The 21619-nt window shown below is 38.2% G+C and overlaps 1 protein-coding gene across 13 annotated transcripts in view; it reads right to left on the minus strand.

Moving 5' to 3' along the window:
• Window positions 1–19435, minus strand: part of LOC145209492 (neurexin-1-like) — a 39814-nt gene extending 20379 nt beyond the window's left edge. For 9 of the 13 annotated variants that reach the window (XR_013855112.1, XM_080079783.1, XM_080079782.1 and 6 more), the window contains exons 1-12: window positions 18576–19429; window positions 18051–18148; window positions 17534–17569; window positions 13985–14125; window positions 11596–11756; window positions 10220–10300; window positions 7886–8050; window positions 6246–6467; window positions 5983–6090; window positions 5658–5777; window positions 4770–4934; window positions 51–249 (exon numbers count right to left, since the gene is read on the minus strand). Coding sequence is in view for 12 of the 13 variants with exons in the window: in XM_080079783.1 (XP_079935909.1) it covers window positions 51–249; window positions 4770–4934; window positions 5658–5777; window positions 5983–6090; window positions 6246–6467; window positions 7886–8050; window positions 10220–10300; window positions 11596–11756; window positions 13985–14125; window positions 17534–17569; window positions 18051–18148; window positions 18576–19321 (2242 nt within the window). In the remaining variant the exon portion in view is untranslated. Of the gene's footprint in view, window positions 1–50; window positions 250–4769; window positions 4935–5657; window positions 5778–5982; window positions 6091–6245; window positions 6468–7885; window positions 8051–10219; window positions 10301–11595; window positions 11757–13984; window positions 14126–17533; window positions 17570–18050; window positions 18149–18575 lie in introns of all 13 variants that reach the window. The other 4 variants (XM_080079790.1, XM_080079786.1, XM_080079785.1 and 1 more) reach the window with 4 other exon arrangements.
• Between the last annotated feature and the right edge of the window lie 2184 nt (window positions 19436–21619).

A 21619-nucleotide genomic window follows, 5' to 3' on the forward strand; every position in this document is an offset into this window, starting at 1 on the left:
AGAAAAAAAAATGTATCCCCCAAAAAATAAAAGCCAAGCACTTCACCAACCATTTTCACACGTTTTTCCTCTGTAAGAAGTATTGCTGCAGTCGCATATGAACCGGTTCATTCCTTCTGTGCATCTGGCTCCGTTCATACATGGATTCGAGGCACATTTACTGCCGTCAAGTCCTCCACAAAAAGCTGTGATGTCACCAGAGCCGAGCGACGATGGTCCCATGTTTTGTCCAGACGATTGGGCCAAAGACTAAACAAAAAAGTTCTTTAGTAAAAGGGACGATGTTTTGATTTGTAATCTCCCTGGCAACAAGCAACATCCACATTGCACAATTATGGAAATTGGAGTTGTTGTTTGTTTTGTTTTTCAATATAAAGGATGCGGTTTGGGAACCATTTGTTAAAAATATATAGGGTCGTTTGGGATGCTTGACAAAAAAGCATTAGAGCCAGGGGTGAACGTCCAGGTTTTTATCATAAACACATTGGATTTGGATTTAATGGAATTAATCGGAGTTATCAAGTTATCCAAACTATTTCTAATCTTCGTTGTGAGGAAAACCTTCGAAACAAGTTTGTCTTGAGCCAACCAAGTCTTGTCTGTGCTAATAGTGATATCTTCTCAGCAATCAACGAACAATGAAAGTATTTAAGCTTTATCAAGTGCGTGTCTCAAAGCAAATTTGCCCAAACGGATAACGCTTGAGAAAAGAACCAATCTACACGGTTGGTGTACCAACACAAACCCCCAAGTTTATCACCGGTTTCTGAATTCGCATTCGTTACCACGTTAAACCTGTCAGTATGTGTCGTGTTTCACCAAAAAATATTGAGGTTGTATCCGTACAAGGTATGCGATGTTTTTATTTTAATCTTGGTTGGTATCTTAACATCTGAATCGCATTCATTATAACCTTCCCTTAGAGTCACCTGCTGAATTTTAGCAATCTTTTTACGTTGCAATTATTCACTTTAGTCAGTCCAAGTAATTTGGGACACTATGGACTAAAAACACAAAGAAGTGATATCACTCAAATTTCCTTGTCGAAAATAAGAGGCATCAATGGAATTTAACGAAACCATGTTACTAATCTATCATCTTTGTCGGCATGGAAATTGGGACTTAAGAGTATACCTTGAAATATGATGTACACATGTTGAGTGGAGGGCCATGAAGATGCATGCACTGCAAACATAGCAGTGTGGCCATCTTAACTGTAGACGCTGTGACGAGGCCGGTGGCCAGCGGTGGGGATAAATCCATTGTAATCAAATTGCCCTTACAAAAGTACTGCCTACAGCTGTATATTAAACTGAACCAACCACAACCTGCAGATAATGTCAAGAGGTTTCAGAGGTGGACAGCTAATGAAGTTTTTGACTGAAATGTCGTTGTTGTTTTTTCATTTCTCCACTCGAAAAGGCCGAAACAGTGTTGAAAATAAATCGATACTAAGAATCCGGTTTGACATAATTCAGAATGCTTGTCGGGATTTTCTTATTTTTAGCATGACAAAAAGGCGTAGCCCTACCCGTATGATAAGATAATTGCTGGTTTGCAAATCGTATTTATTGTTGCAAGAGTTAAGTTTTTAACAGACAAATTACCCCCAAAAAGGCAAATCTTCAAATGCTTCTGAGTAAAGTAAAACATTTTTTGCATATTCTATTTTCTGCTACAATTGGGCGTACACTTAAAATGTAACTTTAACTGCATATTGAAACTCGTTTTTGACAAATAATACAGAAAACTTTAAGTCGAAGAAAGGAATTAATCACCCAAAATAAGGCTTAGTTATCTATACATGCACTTTAAATGTGTTGCCTGTGTCATGTTATTATTGGCCAAATTATTTCTTATCTAATAGCGATAAGCGTCACCGTCGCTTTGGCAAAGGATTATGTCATTAATAGTGATGTGATCGGCTTAACCTCACCTGATACGCACTGAAATACTACGGAATCTCTACTCTGTAAACTGAAGCATTTTCGAGCGCTAAGTTGACAGAAAAATCCAACAGGGATTTTTTACAACTTAACTTACGACTTGCAATATTATCGCTTTCTACTCCTTATGCAAGCAAACATCATTGAAGTTTTAACGCTAATTTTTACAGCAAACCGAAAGTTTTCCCTGTTCAATGATACCAAATCTTACTTAAGCGAACCTCCAAGACTCAAGTAGCTGCTGAAAATTCGCATTCACTTAATACAACACTTGCAATTTGCGAAGATCTGGTTTTGGTTCTACCTGATCGATACCAATTAGCGAGCATTTAGAATAACCGCAAGAACCGACATTCACGCTGATCGTTTGTGTTTAAAACCAAATAAAATAGATTTGATTCGGTGCTGCAAAGTTGCAGACTCTAAATTCTGCGCTAAGCTGACAATGGTCAATCAAATAGAATCTATATGTCAACTTAGGACTTCACAAAAACGAAATCATTTTCATTTAAAAAATGCAGCATATTTTGTCATATCAATCAACCCTTAAAGACTTCCGTTACGTTGGTTCTTTATTGTTTAAAAAAACGTCGCCAACCTAGTGCTGTCTTGTAACCGACTTGTTATATTCGAAATCAAATATAAGTACAAACTTCAAACAAACCAAGGACTTTCCAGAAATGATTTTCGACTGGTGCACTGCCGAACTTATAAGCTGAAATTAACGCATTAACGTCACTTAACATCAGATTAACTTCCCTCTCAAAAGTCCATTGTAAAATTGGATATTCCCAAACCTTACTCCAAACGCTTAAGCAACTCCCAATGAGACCAATTACCGAACACCGCTGTTTCAATCTAACACACAAGAGCCTTTCGATCCCTCTTTTCTAATTGAATTCACTCCACCCGGAATCTAATCCCTTCCCTGTCCGCTAAACTTGCTTTTGCAAAGCGCATGTGGACTTCTAATCAGCCTCTCTCGAATGCGGGAAGAAAAAGGCTCTCTCGTTTTTGCAAGCACGTCTGATTTCCTCCCAACAGAGCAAGCGTAATGGAGGCAGCGTCGCCCGCTGGGACCTAATTGTGACAGAATTAATTTCGCGACCACGTTCTGATTCGGATTGCCCGACAGCCCGTAACGATCCCATGTATTAAAAATTGATCATCAGTGAGAGATCTGGGAGTTGTAACGATGTTCATCGTTTTGTTCCGGGACTTTTTGACTGAAGTCTTTTGTGCCTAGGCGAGGTTTTACAAGCTCCAGGGGGCTTGACACGACAACGACACCACATATCTCAATTAGAACATCCAGTGGCGTAATCAGATGCACTATTTCATGCATTTGCGGCCTAGTCATCGTTCGGGAAAATACGGGAATTCCGAAAGTAGAATCTCACAGATGTAAAGAATTGATTGGACATAAGATTTTTTTTTGCTTTGACTCCGATTCCGGCTTATCGCTTGTTTTGCAAGAGCGCAAGTCCTAAAACATTATGTTGATTCGACGAATTTGTAATATAAAACATTTTTATCCATTTTATTTGCGTGTGTTTTTCGTTCGATGAAACATTCGTAATGATGCATGGGATAATAATCTTTTGTGATGCATTTGTTTACACCAGACTGCAAGAGTAACTTCCATGCAGTTGATGTTTTGCTATCACTGAGTCATAAGTCATCTGCAGGGAATTCGGCAAACTATAAAATTAATGCCTGATTACAGAAAACCTATGCGTACACTTAAAAAACAACCGTGCTCTCTTCTAGTTCGAAGAATTCCAGGAAAAACATGTTTTTTAAATTTACACTTTTTGTGATTCGTAAAGTCCCGCGAAAACAAGCTTCTGCTGTCATTCGGCCTTTCAAACTGTTAGTTGTTACTAAGTTAAACATTTTGATTCCCCATTATAACAGATTTACTAATAATTATAGAAACAAAAAAATCCGTCGATATAAAATTTGAAACATAAATTATGCCTAATAGTGGCATGGCACAGTCAGTAATCAGTTCAGTACATGTTAAGACACAAAGTTATTCGTCGATGAGTAGGCTATGTAGTCAGTTTTAGGGATAAAAACTGTTAATTCTCAGTGTAACAGGTTTGATTCTATTTGAATAAGGAACTGTCAGGATGTAAATTCATTGTCTAATTCTGTGACAATGACAATTACTTGGAAATTAAGTTATGCATAAAATTGTTGTGATTGGTCCTTATAATCACGTGTTTGTGCTCACGTAACAGAACAAACAGGCAGAGGCTCAAAAACAATAGTGAGATAATCGTCCTTTGCTTATCGTGGCACCTTATCTGCACTCAGCAAATCATACGATGAAATATTAACAACAAACACGTTTTGGTGGCCAATGTTGCTGTCATGTTATGGCACTGATTGATGAACTTGGAGCGTGACTACTTGATTTTAGTTGTGATAATGTTCTATTTTGCATGTTTTGAATCTTTCAGGTTTGACTATTGAAGGAATCCTGTGATTTTATCATTTAGCCATTTGCAAAATTATGCAACAGCTGAATTCGTGGTTCAAAGCCATAAACGCTGGAACAGAGACTTTATTAAAAGTGTTTTACGTCCTATTTTTGTTTTCCGCAAACTGTTCTTAAGTTCAGATAATTATCGTAATTAATGTCATGCATCAGACTGATCAATTGAACGCTGACAAACGATGGTCTCTTGTTTTGATACTGTTTGTCTCGTAGCTTATTCCAGAATCCGTGCCTTCATTTCGCTCTTATGTTTAAATTATGCTCTTATTTAAATTAGTTCTTATTCGAAATGTTTTCTTTAAAATCATTAGACTTACCCTTAGATCCACAATGTCCTTATCTATGATCATATTCTGAATACACCCGACAAAACCCTGTCGTTTCGGTGAAGTAAAGAGACCACGAAGTTGTTGGAAGCCTGATCCAAAGTCTGAACCACCCACAGTCATGCTGCTGCTCAGATCCAGATCGGTGCTTGTTCCCTGCAATAATATAAAACATTCATGATCACATGTAAATGTTGATGTTGGATAACAGTCGACTTCCGAAATACGTTTTCTGTGAAATGAGATTAGTACTAAAGGGTCATATTTGTGTGCTACACAATAAGCCTTAGTTGGAAAGGCGTGGGTAGCTGACACTGTGGTCCTCTGGCGCACCTAGCGGATAAAAGCAACTCGCCAAACATCTGTACAAGCATACAAGGCGACTTTCTGCATTCATTACATGCGTTTTAACTCTATTTCCACATATATCATCTTCTACCATTTTAACATGTTATTCTGCAACGGGTTTCCAAGTTCTTGACATTTTTTAGATATTTACAACCATAAATCAGAAGACAAAAATATAGAAAACAATAAGTGTTCACTAATGAGGGGTGGTTTTTTCGTCAATGCTTTCCACAGAAAGTGGCAATGTTGCTTTCATTTCAAAGTTGATAGGCAAACTAGGTAAAAACGCATGAGATCTATATATGCGTATGTGCACATGACATGGATTTGAAAAGTAACTTAACCAAGAACAAAATCCCCGGAGAAGTTGCATAAACCGTTTTTGTCAAATCGTCTAAATAAAAAAATAAGTACGTTTCAAAACATGAATATGCATTTTCTATGGGAGTTTTTTAATTGGTTTATCTACAGAGTACAGATATCACTTAAGAGAGAATTTCTTGTTTGCTTCAGATTTAACTAAACACAAACCAGTATCATGTGTTGCTTCTTCACTCCGTCCACGTTGAAAACAATCTTTCTTCCCATGCGTATGATGCGCACATGATGCCACTTGCCGTCATACATACGATTTGTGCTGTAACTAAGAAACTGGAAAAAAACAGTTCTATTAAATTCGGCATGGTAATGTCACACGCCAATCAAACTCGTTTACTATTGCAAATATCGATAGGATCAAATCAGTTGAATTGTTTAAGCATTCATGGCCCCAAAGTGCTGCTGTTGCCAATGCTACTATGTTTTGTAAATATCGTACTGAAGAAATATTTTAATTGTAAGAAAATCCGGTACTAACCCGCGCAGTTTGTGAGCCGAGGTCAATGACGAGTGCAAGTTGTCCTCTGTACATTTCCACAGCAAACAAATCGCTTGCGTTGCCTTGTCCGAAGATCAATAGACCGTTCTGTCAAATTGTAAAGAGTTTGTAAGAGATAGCGTGCATTTGTGGCTCTTAAAGCCATGGCTATTGGCTACCTAAAGTATAATCACAAAAACGTTTCATCTAAACGGCAATTTGCTATATCAAGCGTTTGTAATAACAAAGAACAACAAACAAACCTGTTCCTTTGTCCTGAAGTTGAACTCAATTGACCCCTTGGTTTTGCTGCTCCAAGAAGGAATAGTGATGTAGGATTCGGGGCGGGCGAAAGACACTGGGAGGCTAAGATTGGTTGGAGTGCACGTGAAGTCTACGTCACCGTGGATTGTTACGTCGGGATGACGTGACTCGGCCATACGCGAAATTGCCAGGGGAATGCCCCGGTCGCTGACGTAGGTAACCTGAGAAACGAAAGGAACTTCATGAAGAAAAAAATGGCCATAAGGTGGCGTGGTTGAGCTATTGCACTCAATGACGCGTTTTAATTATTCTAAGAAAAGGTTACGTGATGATTAAGTTAAAATTAAACTTGGCATTGTGCTTTCGAGGTTTAATTTATGCCGTTACTTTGCAACGAGTTCAAGCGTCATTGAGGAGCCAAACTTAATATGTGACTCTCAATAATGACTTTGAACTACAAAGGTGACCTAGGTCGCAAAAAGGTCACAATGTCAAGGTGTTAAACTGTGACATTTCATTTAAGAACAGTTGTTTCATGTTAACTTGCCCCGCACGCGATAAGTGGAATAAAATATTAAACAGATACTATGTATTTAATGGGAAAGCTCTTACCGTGTGGACTTTTTAAGATGTACCGTGTGGACTTTTTAAGATGTAGCGTAAAAAAAGTAATAGCTATAACATTCCAAGTGTTATGTAATTCGGGTTAGGCTCAGTTTTCATCGATTTTCGTGCCATAGTTTTTATGAAAGTTTGCGTAAATTTAAAAACTAACAATTATTATGCTAAAGAACAGTCAATTTATGATCCACCTAGTTAAGTTGCAGTCGCCCTGACAGTTTAAACGACAACATTAATTACAAACAGACACCGTTTACAGCACAAAAAACTGACTCGATACGATTTTGGAGTTATCTGAGAATGTATGGTGAGGGTAACGCAAAGTGGTCAACGTATCTTGCGTCGCCTTTATTTCGTTTTCAATTGCTTAGCGTATTCAACGTGCATAATTAAGTACCTCCCGTACACCACAGACGTCGCAAATTGCCAAGGTGTATATGCAGCGGTTGCGCAATTTCAAAACGCCGTGCATAAAAGTGTAAATAATTAAAAAGGGCCCGGGAGAGCCCGTAAAAAAGATGACGGAGTAGTTGGGAAACGCAGTGAAATTTGATCTTGATTGTCGCGTGGTGGTTAAAGTCGTTTGCACAAAATTAGAATAAGTTTGTTTTAAGACACAAGCGCAATGACGATAAAAAATATTGTTTAAAGAAGTTTTCAGTGTTATATAACTTCTCTTTGCATTTTTTTATCATGCGAACGATAAGTCCAAACTCACTGAACGTGTGTTTCAACCACTGTTGTGAGTGATTTCTAAGTGTGCCTTAAATTTCCGTTTTTGGGGTGTGCAACTTTTATCTTAGTGTTCAAGGAGTACAGATGGAAAAAATATAGGATAGTGAACTGGAATTTCATTTCAAACTTATGTGTCCTCACAATCAACCCCTCCTTTTATATTAATGTTGCAAATTAAATTATTTCTATTTTTTCTGTTTTAACCTACAAGGAACCACTGGGGCAAAAACTAAATGCCTAAAATCTACGACCAGAATTTCGTATGTAAAAGTTGTTCGCTTACCTCCTTGAGGCAGCCCACAAAGTTGGTGTTGGAGAACTGAGTGCCAGGCAGGTTCGCGGTATCGGGGCTTCCTCCCACGTAGATAGCGTTGTCGAGAGTAAGTTCGCGGAAATCTTCCTGTTCCATATTGTTCAGCAGATCGATGTCGTCCACGATCACACGAACCTTGCGTAAATCAAGCAACATTATTTGGAATATACTTATTTTTGATAGTGGTGACGCGAATTAATGTTTAACAGGATATTTCAAGTTTGACTTAAAGTGGGTTTAAGGCCACAATTATGTGTTGTAAGTGTATTGAAATTGAAATTTAAAAATCTTATCTCGAAGTTTTATAGTTAAATAAAGGATTGCGTTAAACAGGTTAAATGGTCATTGAAAGTGATTACCTCAACTAAAAAGTGGAATAAACCCACTAGTAAAATTCTTTACCATGTGATAATATAAATAAACCTCAACAAAATAAATACTATATGGCAGTAACTGTGTATTTAGAAGCCACGCACACCACTTTGCTCTGCATATCAAAGTTAACATATGTAAGACACATGTGTGCACATCCGCACGTATAGATTACTGTACTGGATGCAACGTCTAACCCCGGTTGCAGGGGCAAAGTTTAAACGCGTCATCTCGACTTACAGGAGTCAAAGTGCGCCATCCGGCGGTGGCATTTCGGCCACCACCAAACGCTTTGCGGTAAGATGCAGCCAATGCAATTCAAATAGGTTTCCTGTTGCGGCAGGATGACGTTGTATAAAAGATAAGATTTTGGTTTTGTAGACGAAACAGCTGCAACATGTTTTAATTCGCTTACGCATGTCAGGTACTGCGATTACTCGAAGGGTTCACGCAAATCCGCTTGGGTCAGTCATTTGATATTTAATCTGTATCGCTACATTACATAAAGAGACGATCGAACCGTTGCCCGACAATAGACAAGCATTTTCGAAAAGTAATTGTGGCGCCTTTCAAGTGAACGTTAATCCCTATGTAACATATGTTCAATATTTGTGTTCGCTTTTACGACATTGTAATCGTATTGTGAAATTCATTAGGTAAGTAGGAGCGCTACCTTGTCTGTTGTGCACATAGGATTTTTAGTCATCCTTTATGTTCACTGTCTATAAATATCAATGTGTCTTTGTTGTAAACGATCTTTTGCGTGTTATCTATGTGCAGTGTTTAATAATTACAAAAAAAATAAAAAATAAAAAAACGCTACCACAGAAAATTGTTTTATCAAACTGCAAAAATACGTCATACACAAAGTAGGACGTGACGTCAGATTAATTTACCCAAGTGACGTTACGTTGTCATATCGTCATTACTTTTTGCCAAGATATTTTCCGATTACGGTGGTCGCATTTTAATTATACATGCCTCGCAAGCCAAGTCGTGTGACATCATAGTATTGCTGACGTCACTGGCATGGGAGTACCAACAGCCCGTGAGAGACAAATACATTATCTCAGCTTGCGGCCAGGAGTGTCTGGAATAAGTGATAAGGAGATTCTGATTAAAGCCTGGAATACTAGGAAGAAAACTTCGTGGCAATGCGTTGCGAAATCTCTGCCCTGGACCTTGGAATTAACACCTTACCTCGTTTTAGGTATTGACAATAACTCATATGCCATAAAAGTGTCGTTCTGTGGCGGGGCAATTTGACAACGAGGCGTTATACAAAGCTTTGCGCAAACACGGCATATTACACAGCACAATTTAATGCCGTCGGGCTCATGAAAATTATCACTATCGGTTATGTTGATAGATTGTGTAAATCGGTAACTAACATTATAAAAATCCCGAGGTTTACCTTCAAGGACTTCAAACACCAAAAATATGAACATCATGTTAAAACAAACGTTAAAACCGGTGTTTTTAAATGTGCTTTGCAGCTGTATTTGAGTCAAGTTGTCAAGAAACATCACATTCGTATACATATGCATTTGTTTTCATAGTTTAACTAAGACATTCCCTTAAGTTTTCTAATTGCGCCTCAAGACTAATGTGTGCAATGACAACTTTCATCTTAGGCTCTAAACGCTTGGTTATGATCGAACCATTACTTAACAGTATTTCAGTTGTTGTGTGGTCCGCAACAACAAGTGTATACAAATGCCCGGTTCATGTTTCAGAAGGCACAGGCAACAATATAAAGCCACCAATGGGTTTCAGTCGCCCCAAATGATGCTTCAGGATTAACAGCAAAGAATGATTTTACTACACAAGAGATGAACAACATTGCAGCACGACAATGCGAGACATTGTTGTTAGGCAATGCTGAGACAAGACTGCGAGTACAAGAGACGACTAAATGGGTTGATGAGATACCGATAGGGACAACGTGAATGGACGAATGGCAGGCGACGAAATTTGCTTTACCGTGGATGAGGGACCAACGGCGTCTCCCTTCTGTATTTGTGATGGAATATAGTTGATTAAATAAGCCTTGATAGGCGCAAGATCGACAATACAAACACACTGACGCCAGTAATTGAGATGGAAAAAATCTTTATAGGTTTGACTTTTGCGAAAACAGGTGTTTTACCCCGGTAAATAAGTTTCAATTGTTGGTAATTTACCCAAAGCAAAAGTCCAATAAACAGTTTTAACAAGTATCAAAACCATTACCTCAAATTTTCTGCCAATTTGTAGCATACAAACACTATACAACAGTACAACTGAAGAATTTAGGTCAAATAGACTTCTTTTTTATTTAAAATGGGTTAAATTTAGTTTTAAAAAGTTTCAAAGAAAGGAATAGGTTGGGAACTTGGTTTTACTTGGATTGGTACCATCAATATACTAGCGGGCCATTAGTAAATCGTTTGGACTGCGGGGAAGTGTGTAAATTTACACTGTAAATGACTGTTTTTTCAATCTTGTAGCACGAGCGTATTTCAATTTTACGACACAACATTCGGTTTAACTTAAACATATGGATGTTTTGCACAAACAGGCCAAATGTATTGATTTTTTAACACGTGTGCCATCTATTGGAATCTTAAATCGCCTTTAGAAGCACTTAAACGATCCGTTTTAACGATTCGTGTGAATTGTGTTTTTGCCAAGCCAATAAAACCTGCTCATAGGCGCCAAACTGACAATCAATCGGATGATAGAACGGTTTATAGCAGGAAGATCGGCTTGTTGCGACATACAACCAACACTGATTGCCCTGTTTTCAGAAAATATCAAACATAACGAACGACGCTATCAAAGACCAAAATAACCTCAACGACTGAGTACATACACTATTGCGCGATTTATAGGTCATATGAAAACGTTGAAAAGCGAAACTTCATTGCTGACATACAAATATGAACACATGATTAATGTTGGAAACTTTAGTAAAAGGTTTTCGAAATTAATGGTGAAGGTACAAGAATTTATGTAAAACTTGAATCATATCCAAAATATACATAGCAGCAAATTTCTACAAAAGGCATTGCATTGCATTGCTACCAGTACGTTCAGGTCAACTTATTTTCTGAATGCAGTAACATCACATTTGCAATGCGGTTTTGTACGATGTAAAGTACATATTTTTTCTGTGACGAGTTTGGACAGTTCGAAACGTTTACAGTTTTTAAGTGCATAAGCTGATGACTTGGCAGTTGCGAGAGTTAGAAACTATAGTAGCCAAATAAATCTGTTATTAAAAGCATAATTACTGCATGTTCATGCAAAATTACAAACCCTCTTACCTCGCTGAGTGAACGATTGACTTGCACTCTGTGCCATTTGTCATCGTTGAAAACGCTATTCGGTTTTTCTACGTCGATTGTGTATGCCCCAGCACCAAGGTTCAACGCAACCTGAACGATCCCGTTCGCAAGGGACAAGCTTACGAAGTCAGCTGACTTGCCTGAAAAGATCGAAATACGTAAAATCGCTACCCTGCTGGATTGCTGAAGCGCGTTGCAGGTTTAACGCGGTGCACGGCGAATCCAGGAGTGCACCACAACAGTCACAGGGGAACATGTGTATCAAGGCGCTGGGTGCATAAGAGTTCACCAAAATTTGCAGTATGCGAATGAACAGTTTTTTTGTAGCTTTTGTCTGAAAACTGACCGAAAAATCCCCTTATTTGTACATCAAACACAAGGGTGCATGGAATCAAAGGTCACTGGGTTTGTGTTTTGAAGATTTTACAAATTACTTTGCTTGGTATCGTTTGTACTGAAGGGAGAAAGAAGTATACGATATTACTTAAATATAATAATGTGATATACATAACAAGTGAATTTAGTTTTAGGTATTAGGTATTTAGGTATATTCAGGTCACCATCAGAACTGTACGAAGTACATTCGTCTGTACTCTCACTTTATTGATTTATGTATGTTGTGACCCGAAAATGCATCGTACGTAAACAAAAATGCAAGAAAATCGTCCCAATTGACAGTTGACTTCATTACAAAGCCCACAAACCACCTATCGTTTCAGCAAGGCCTAAAAATAACGTAAATGAATTTCACGCAATAATTGAATTCCACCATCTGTTCGTATTTCCGTTTCTCAAAAGTCACCGATTGTTTAATTAAAAACCCGAAGTGTAACAGTTTTAAGATTGGGGCATATAAGAGCGGTTTGTGGCCGGAACAGAGGGCAGCCATCACCATTGCTGATAATGAGACGCCAAAGATGACTAATGGGTGGGGCGCAGTGCGAAACTGTTTATTGAAAATTTCAGCCGCTGTGAAAGTGGATGCTCATGAATATTTTAACGTCCACAGGGTTTCCAGTGAGTTATCGAGGAAAGCCCAGGTGGGCGGCACACACACTAGAGTGTTTGAAGGTGCACGTCTCGTTTTTACTCAAAGTGCCCGCGCCTGTCCGCCTCTGAGCTGTAAATAATTCATCAGCAAGTCTTCGATGGCGACACTGAATGCCTCCGCATGGGGCATCGGCGCACGATAAGTTTTGGAATTTTGTTTCAATGACCACTTCCACCTTCGGTCAACCACAAGACCGTCACATGCCGCAAGTCTTACCCATAAACGTAAACGATAACCTTTCGGAGTTAAATGTTGTTTTTCCTTAATTGCTTTTTGTGATACCATTTTTCTATGAATACAGTGTACTTGAAATAGCAAACTTTTTTAACAGGCTTTTTAAACACAATTTTTGCGTTAAAAAGGGATTTTGCCAAATACATATTTGCCGTTTTGCAATGAACAAAAACGTGTGATTAATTTTTAAACACTGGAAATTAAACGGCTTTCGCTGGTAAAACCTCCACAAAACACATACTTTTTAAACAAAAAGTTAAAAAGTTAAATATTAAATTGCCAACTACATTTGTTTACATTTAGGTCAGACCAGGACGCAAATGAAGGAACAACGCTCTTTTTTCCAGTTTATAGAGATCATCTGGTAATTGTATTTTTATATCCCGACGTTTCGACGTCCTATACTGCTCGATAACGAATGATTGGGCCTCTAATCTTTGAGCAGGTGCCTGTATCCTTTTTTCCGTTGATGCATAATGCGATATTTCAAACCAAAGCACACTACGCATCCTTCTACTTTTATCATTTTCTCGCTTAGGGAATTATGTAATGGGGAGCGATAAAAACATCACGCGATAGGAGTGACTAGTTCATAGACTAATGTTAGCACGTCAGAAGCATTAATAAAACATGTCGCTCCGATGTCGCAGTTCGCATGTCGTGTTTCGCCGATTACTTGAGTAACCTAAGACGCAATGGGATCGGCTACAACGAAAATTAAGTTCGCAAATTTAAACGTGGATTCAGTTTCTTTCGATGCCCGGAATTTGCTAGTGCTGTTTATGGGGCATTTGGCACTTATGCGACAAGCCTAACGTTGTTGCGTGTTCCTATATGGAATTTGGCAACAAGGCATTATGCAATGTATCAATACAAAATTGAATAAATGCAAAACAAATACAGTTTGTGAATGTCTGTGTACTATTTCAATGTGAAACGAATATTACTATTGATGGCATGAGCATTTACCAAAACAGTTAAGTAATAAAGCATCGCCGCTTTTTGCGTCTATTTGGGCCGTCATATTCGTCATGATTCGAATTATTTTGACACTTTTTTGGTTTAACATCACCAGGTTCTTACCAGTGTGAAAAAGAAGTCCATTGGGTTGTGTGGTTCGAAAAAAGAGGGAGATTTTGTCTTGGAAGGTCGAAACAGCCCGATTCGAAAGTTCGTACTTAAACCATTCCTCGCCAGTAAAAGTAGCAACGGCTTGATTATACGCTGCGAGACAAATACAGTGATTAATTTCAATAATTTCAATAGTAAGACACAACAAGTACAGCGTTGGTTCAAAAATTGGAAACATATTCGTTATTCATAAGTTTATGCGTTTGGTTAAAGCAGTGCGTGGATCTCAATCTGAGTGTAACTAAAATTTCAAAATTGGTTGGACAAACCTGTACAAAGTTCCATTTCAATTTTACAAAAATTCACGGAATGTGGGGTTGCGATATAAACATATGGGTTTGGGTGAAAGGTTAGAGAGTAAAGAGCCACGGCGTGTAGATGAGGACAATGAAACATTAAATTTAGACACTTGTTGTTGTAGAAAATATACATTGTTAAATGACGACTCCTGTTGAACACCTGTTGCGGAGTGTAATTTATGAAATGAATCACTTTTGAACTCTCTACAACATTTCGACACAAGTGAAAGATGAACAACAACTAACTACTTGGCATCACACGAATCTAAGAACGGTAGACACCAAACGAGACTGAATAAAAAATAATATGCTTATAAATCTGTTTGTTAAGCATTAAAGCTTGCAATAGGCCTAGCATATTGGTTTCATTTTCCATGAAGCTTTTGGGAAAATCTATAATAAACAATCTTCAAACGCACTCCAAATAGTGATATTCTCATGACTTCAAAATAACTTGCAACAAAGATTTACACATTATGTAATGTATAAGTTATTACCCGGTTTCTTCCGATGAGTCAACTTTTCGGAAAACGAGTTTACCGTGACATGAATAGCTATACCTTCAGTTTTGCTAATTGTACTATTAACGATTAGCAAAACTATACCCGTAGTCATTAACTATAAACCAAGTCTCAGGAGACAATGCATGGTAAGCAGTTACACTTATACGCCACGGGAATCGATCCCACGCCCGTGCCAACTTGCGTTCCTAAAATTATCCGTATCTCCCCCAGAGAGCCGTGTTTTCTAAATGTAAGCGCGATGTCTTCATACCGCTGCCTCGTTGATTGAAGTTACGAAGTTGTTGCCAGCTGAATTAACATACAGTCGCTTTTCAGAAAGGTCCGAAAGGTTTATGCCCTTGACTTGTGAGTCAGCAACCTACATAGGTTAACGATTGCGGTCTTTGTGGATTTGTTTGATCCTTTGCCTTGACAGTTTTAAACACTCCTATGCGCTACTTGAATCCAGTCAACAGTAAAACACATTTAACAAGGCATATAAATCTTTCGCTGTCGCCGATTTAACAGGATTTAAATGTATTCATTGTGAATTGTGATTTTGTGAGGTTTAAAAATCAACTTTAAATGTGATTGACTTACCAACGGAACAGTTTTACACATGTCTAACTATTTGATTCCACTCAAGCAAAAAAACATGTAACCATAACCATTTGATTTGCCTCTGTCATGGAACACGATCTAATGTTTTCGTTGTAATTCAGTAATGGAGGATTCGGAAAAAGGAGGTTTAAATTTGACTTTAAACGTCATGGGCTCGCCACAGGAACGCAGTAAGCAAATTCCGATGTGAGTCAAAGCCATGTGATCCTGCCAAGTTCGCTTACAATGCTCAACTCTCTATTAGCCTTGGGAAAACTTAAACTTTGCATTTTGAATTGGAGCTTTTAAAAAAGCGAAAGAATCGATCAATGACGTCCCGTGACAATCGCTTACGTCATAGCCCCCGCGGGATGATGGCAAAATAATGGAAAAGCTGAAATTGCCAATCAATGACTGCAACCTTTGTCGTAGTACACAAGCTAGAGATTTACACTCGACAGATCATTGGCCCATAAACTCTACATACACGATTTCTTCACTATTGATTGAGAAAAATGCAATGTGCGCATGCGCAAAGCACACAAACATAAAGTTACCTGCCAGTCAAAAGAGTAAATTTTAATCGTACTGCACCAAATGAGTCTAGAACTCTAGATACACGTAAAAAAAGTAATTTGCCGTTCTTTAACTTTTTTAACTTGATTTGTTTTTCGTATTTGATGTATATGTTTCAAAGAGACAACAAACACATTAAAAACCTAAGAATAGCTCGTTAAATGATGAAAATGTCTATGTCAGTAAAATACTACTTTTCCAGACCGCTGGTGACCAGAACACCGGAAGAGCAATTACAGACCAGTCCATATATAAAAGATGTTCTTACAAGTCGGCTCGCTTTTATCCTTGGAGAAATACATTAAAGCTATCAGTTTCGAGAATGTAAAGGGACAGACAGTCGAGCACAAAATCGCATTCTTAATATCTCTGAAAGCGACCTTACGACCCGGGTTGTCGAAATCCCAGATGATCGACATTCGATACAGCAGTGACGTAGCAATCCAAACAGCGCGATTGTTTTGCCGCTTAACCCTATAATAAACGAACAGTAATATATATTATGGCATATTGTAAGCAGTTTCAAAAGCATATAGATCCAACCGAAATTTGTTTTGTTTGGTTATAATAAAACATTTTAATCACGTTTAATGTTTTTTATTAATCGCCTCGCAGTATTTTGGCAGTTGATTACACTTCATTGTGTTGTATCAAGTATAATAGAAACGTCACCCTACCCAATCGTATGATTTAACATAGCAAATACACCACCGTGGTTTGCATCAATTAAAATGACCCCGTAACCACCTCAAAGAGTAATGTTCGCCTTTAGCAAATATAGTTCTTGTTACTTTACTTCAGCGGTTTAGCGTTTCACAAATATAGTCGACGACGTTACTACAAAGCATTGAGCAAGGTCACGTATGTTACACAAGAAAATTTTACCAGAACACACACTTAACCTATTCCAGTATTGCACCAACGAAAACACACATACATATGCTTCTATTATACGTTCAAGCGTTCTACTTTACATGTCCTTCGTTATCGCTGTCCTTTTTAAACAAATATATTACATCATAGCATTAGCTTTTTAAGGCATTACAATGTAACGTAGCTCAACGTAGCTCTAAAGTCTAAACAAAACAGTTACAAAAAACTTTGTACAATTATAAACGTTTTATATGCAGGTAAACGCCTTATTAAATCCTCACATTTTTAGCTTTAATTACCATATTTAGATGCACAAGATGTTTAATATATGTAATAAGTTGAAATCCTTGCATATGCTTCAAAAGAACATGACGTTTAATTACTTTTAAAAGTAGGCCCAAAGTGATTTGCGCAGAAGAATGTATTTTGTTTTCCAAACAGAGAAATCTTGATTTTAAAATACAGTACAAATATCAACAGTATTAAGTCACATTTACTAAATGAGAAGATGTCTTTGAACGGATGTACGCTATATGATATGAGATGTACAGCACAGCAATACACGTTCGGGTGTTAGTGACCAATATACGATGTCAAATGGATGAGATACACACAAGTGATTATTGTGGGACAAATAACAGTGACCTTACCTGCGGGTGCGTCCGCCATCATTAGCTGGCCTAAAGCTTTTAGCCAATATCAAGCAATGTTATTATTGAGCAATCATAAGCAACATAAATGCACAAATGCCAGGCACATGAAAAAAATTGTTGGTTATAGTTAGACGATTTTACCTAATCCTGTTTCGTTAAAAAACTAGAGTTTGCTTTAATCAGTGAGAGAATAACATTATTGGTGATATTTTCATTACGACACGAAATCGTTGCAATCGGCCATACTTTACATAACTAATTATAACGTAATAGTCAAAGTTAGGCAGTTTCATGAACTATTGTGAGGCGTGTTTCTTTGAACGTTCTGTTATTATCATTCAGGTGCATGTCATGCCAGTGAAGAAACTTCGTTCCAGGCCAGCATAGCAGTGTAGGCAAGATGCAATTATATGCTAATCGAAGCATCCATAATAATCATTCTCTTATATGCATCACAGGCTGTGCATTGATATAATCGCATCTAAACACACTGTTGATGTGACAAACTACTCACGTTCTTCGCAATATTGTCCGGCGAATGATGTCCCGGAACAATCGCAAGAGGTGTCCTGGTCGCTGACGTAACACACACCGTTGTTCTGACACGGGTTTCTAAGGTGGCAAAACAAGCAAGTTACCTATATACTAGGTTTCAACTACAAATAAACATCACAAAAAACATTGCTAAATGCTCATAGCGACATACTACATATCTCTCTCAACGAATCCGGTTAATCGAAATCTGTCTGATAGCAGATTTCGTTTTATGCATACAGATCCCAAATTGAGGAGCATTATTAGCCGAAAAACGTTTCGATTAATTGCATAGCATTTTTCGCGTAAACGTAAGAAAACTCTACATACAGGTGTTACCCTGATGAAGGTGTTTCGTATGGGACATCGAAACGTTGGCATATTAGAACAAAAAAAAGGCCGGAAGAGCTAAAAATTTTGTTGATACAGGTGTTGTTATTGACCAGGATGGGGCCTAAAGCCAGTGTATCCACCACCAGGCCTTTTATATTGGTACAAATATTACCTGAATTCGGTACAAGCATCGTCCAATGTCTGTTCCAGCACATCATACTTGCGCACGGCTGATACGTATTTTCCGTTGATAGAAATTTGCCGGACATAGCCACTGAATCGGTTTTCAAAAAACACAGAAGGCAGGGCAAGCTGACTAATCTCGTAACCTCCAGTCAAGCCACCAAAAAATGTTGGAGTAGTTGATATTAGGTCCTGCCCCTCGCCTCGAACAGACTGGGATGTTACGTTCCCGTCAACTGTAAACCGTACAGAGGGAAAAGACTTCTCGACTTGCACTGTGTGCCATCTATTGTCGTTCATGTTGTTGCCTAAAGTTAGAACCACAGTTCTTGGTAGGCCAAACTTAAATCGAAGTCGCAGGGAACGCTGGTACAAAGTAATTGCGATAAAGCTTGAATCACCGTCGTCCAAGTACATCAGAAATGCATCGCCCAGTTTAGTGCGAAATTGAAAAGACAAAGCCATGTTTCCGTCTATCGGCGTTTTCCAAGTTGGAAATTCAGCGTATTGTCCAGTGTTGCCGGAAAAATGGAACGTGGTCATTCGGACCAAGTCGCCGGCTATCAAAGAAGAGTTACCCGAAGGCGTAAAGGTTTGACGCTGGGGTCCAGTGACGGATAAGGAGAGTTCGGAGTCCAGGTCCCACGCACCGAATGATGACGTCACTATGGTCGAGAGCAGCACCAAAATCAGGCAGTCGAATCGATACCATATAGTTAAACTTCTTGGTGTCATTGTGTTGTGCTGGTCTATGATCCGAATAATTTCGTAATATCAGCAAACTAGTTGTAGCTGTGTCCAGAAATGCCTTACAAAATTTCAGTCTACAAAATCATGGCTAACTGCGCTGTGAAAAAAAATCAAAGGCAATAGATTTTAGGAAAAACCTAACACACTGTAAACGAGCAACATAAATCGTTATAACTTCGTTACGAATGCCTTTTACCACTACCTACACTTGTGCAAATTAGGAGAAAACACCAAATGTGCATCGGTTTGTGTTCGGCCGGTTAAAAGTTTACTGCCAAAGCGCTAATAGTTTTCTTTATGTACGTTCGGGAATTCGCAGACCTCCTTAGCATGCATTATTTATTACACATAGCCGCTTCCGCACCACCTCCAAGAATTACCAAAGAGAAGAGGAGAGATGCCCCAAAACTGATGAGGCGCACGTTAAATAAACAATAGAGGTAAGTACGATTTCAGAAAGCTATCGCTGCCGAGTTCGGCCTATTTGACTTTTAGGATCGACAGTTAAACTGTTATCACGATGACCTATTTCCCTTTACATTTCCATTCCACTGCACATCTAAAGGTTATTGCTAAGAAATTCAAAACGCATTTCAAAACCAGCGGCTGATAAGCTGATTTACAATAAACTCGTATGACCTACTCGGGTTTAGGTTCAGAATAGCATGGTTGTGGCACAAAACAAACAGGCAAAAACGACTATTGCTTTTCTAAAATTGTAACTAAAGGGCTCATAAGTTTTGTTTATTTTGGATAAACAAATTACTTTATTATTCAAAAAAAGTATTACTTTTCTGAGTTTCTAACCAAATTTACCAGCTTCAAACAGGACACACCATCGACTCCTTTGAATGACTCGATACACAACCATAACAATATGTTTTTAGTTTCTCCTAGATAGAACAAATGATTTAACTTAATATTTCAGCTTCAATGTTTTTAACCAGCAGCTCTAGCACAACTAAAAACCATTTCGGCGCCGAAAGGTTTAAGAATTAACAATCAATCACTGACATTACCCTCCCCTGTACCGCTTTTTTGTGCGTTTGCACCGGCTTTGAGGTCGGTAAAGCGACGCATAATCGATTCCAGATGCTGTCGCCGCCCATTCGGTTCCGTTCGCGTTTTAATTAACTTTAATTACCCGAAGAAAATGGAGCAATCCAGTTTTCACCCACACCTACACCAACGAAAATCGATTCCGAAAATTTCTAAAAAGAACAAGGCTTTAGAATTTAGATGGGCGAAGGGCAACACAAACTACCATCATATCAGCATATGCTTGCCTGTTAATTAGGATTTCGTGGACAAGACTGTAATACATTTTTACACATTAAATAGTTTGTTCTACAAACGGTTAACAATAAGATGCAGAAACCATAAGTTTTGTTCAGAAAGGGGTTTCTAATTTCGCATGTGTTTGAATAACTGAAGCTTCAGTACTTTTATTTATGAACTACTGACAATAATCTGTCATAAAAATTGCCTAAGCACTGATTAAAACATCCTTCTTGACAGTTTAACTTATGCCTAAGAAACTCCGAAAGCCGGTTGACTAGCTGCCTACACCTTTTTTAGCCTTCTGTGCTGCCCGTCATTATTTGAAAAACGCCCTCAACCCTCCCTATCTGTGATTAACCAAAAACCAGTATAATTGTAGGTTCATTTATTTTGCATTTATGCATTGGCATTGCCTTTATGAAACGGCTTGCTCTGTAATTGTTGAAAAAAATCAATATTGTTTCAGGTTTCCTCTATGTAGCAATAATAGGCTATTACATTCTATATCTGCTACATCGTACTCCCAACCTTGGGCAGAGCAAATACTACCAAGCAAACGCCTTTTTCTTGCCCTTGCACTTAACAGCACAAAAGAGAGAAACGATATTGTCTTTTTTCTTTGCGGCCCTTTCATGTGACGTCATAAAGCTTAGTTTTTGTGTTATTGGAAATATCGAATGAATCTTCTTTTCAAAACAATCGATTAGATGCCGTCCCTTGAGCCTAAAGCTATGTTAGTCTTTTTAAGTATCTTAGCAATGGAAATCGCAAATCCAAGACCACAAAATCACCAAGATTGTGTAATATCACAAAGTGTTGTGATTTAGCAAAATGAAAATCAATTTGTTTGAATTAGTAACACCTGTGCTCTAGCTACGCTATGTCCTCATAAACTTTCTCAGTAATTTTTAACATATTGCGTAATGATTAATCTAAGCTTCTGTTTTCTCACACAAACAGCTTTTGTACAATACTCTTATGTGCAGAACACTTTAGTCATGT

The sequence above is a fragment of the Phallusia mammillata genome, chromosome 1 (genome assembly GCF_965637545.1).
Source record: "Phallusia mammillata chromosome 1, kaPhaMamm4.hap1.1, whole genome shotgun sequence".
NCBI lineage: Eukaryota > Metazoa > Chordata > Ascidiacea > Phlebobranchia > Ascidiidae > Phallusia > Phallusia mammillata.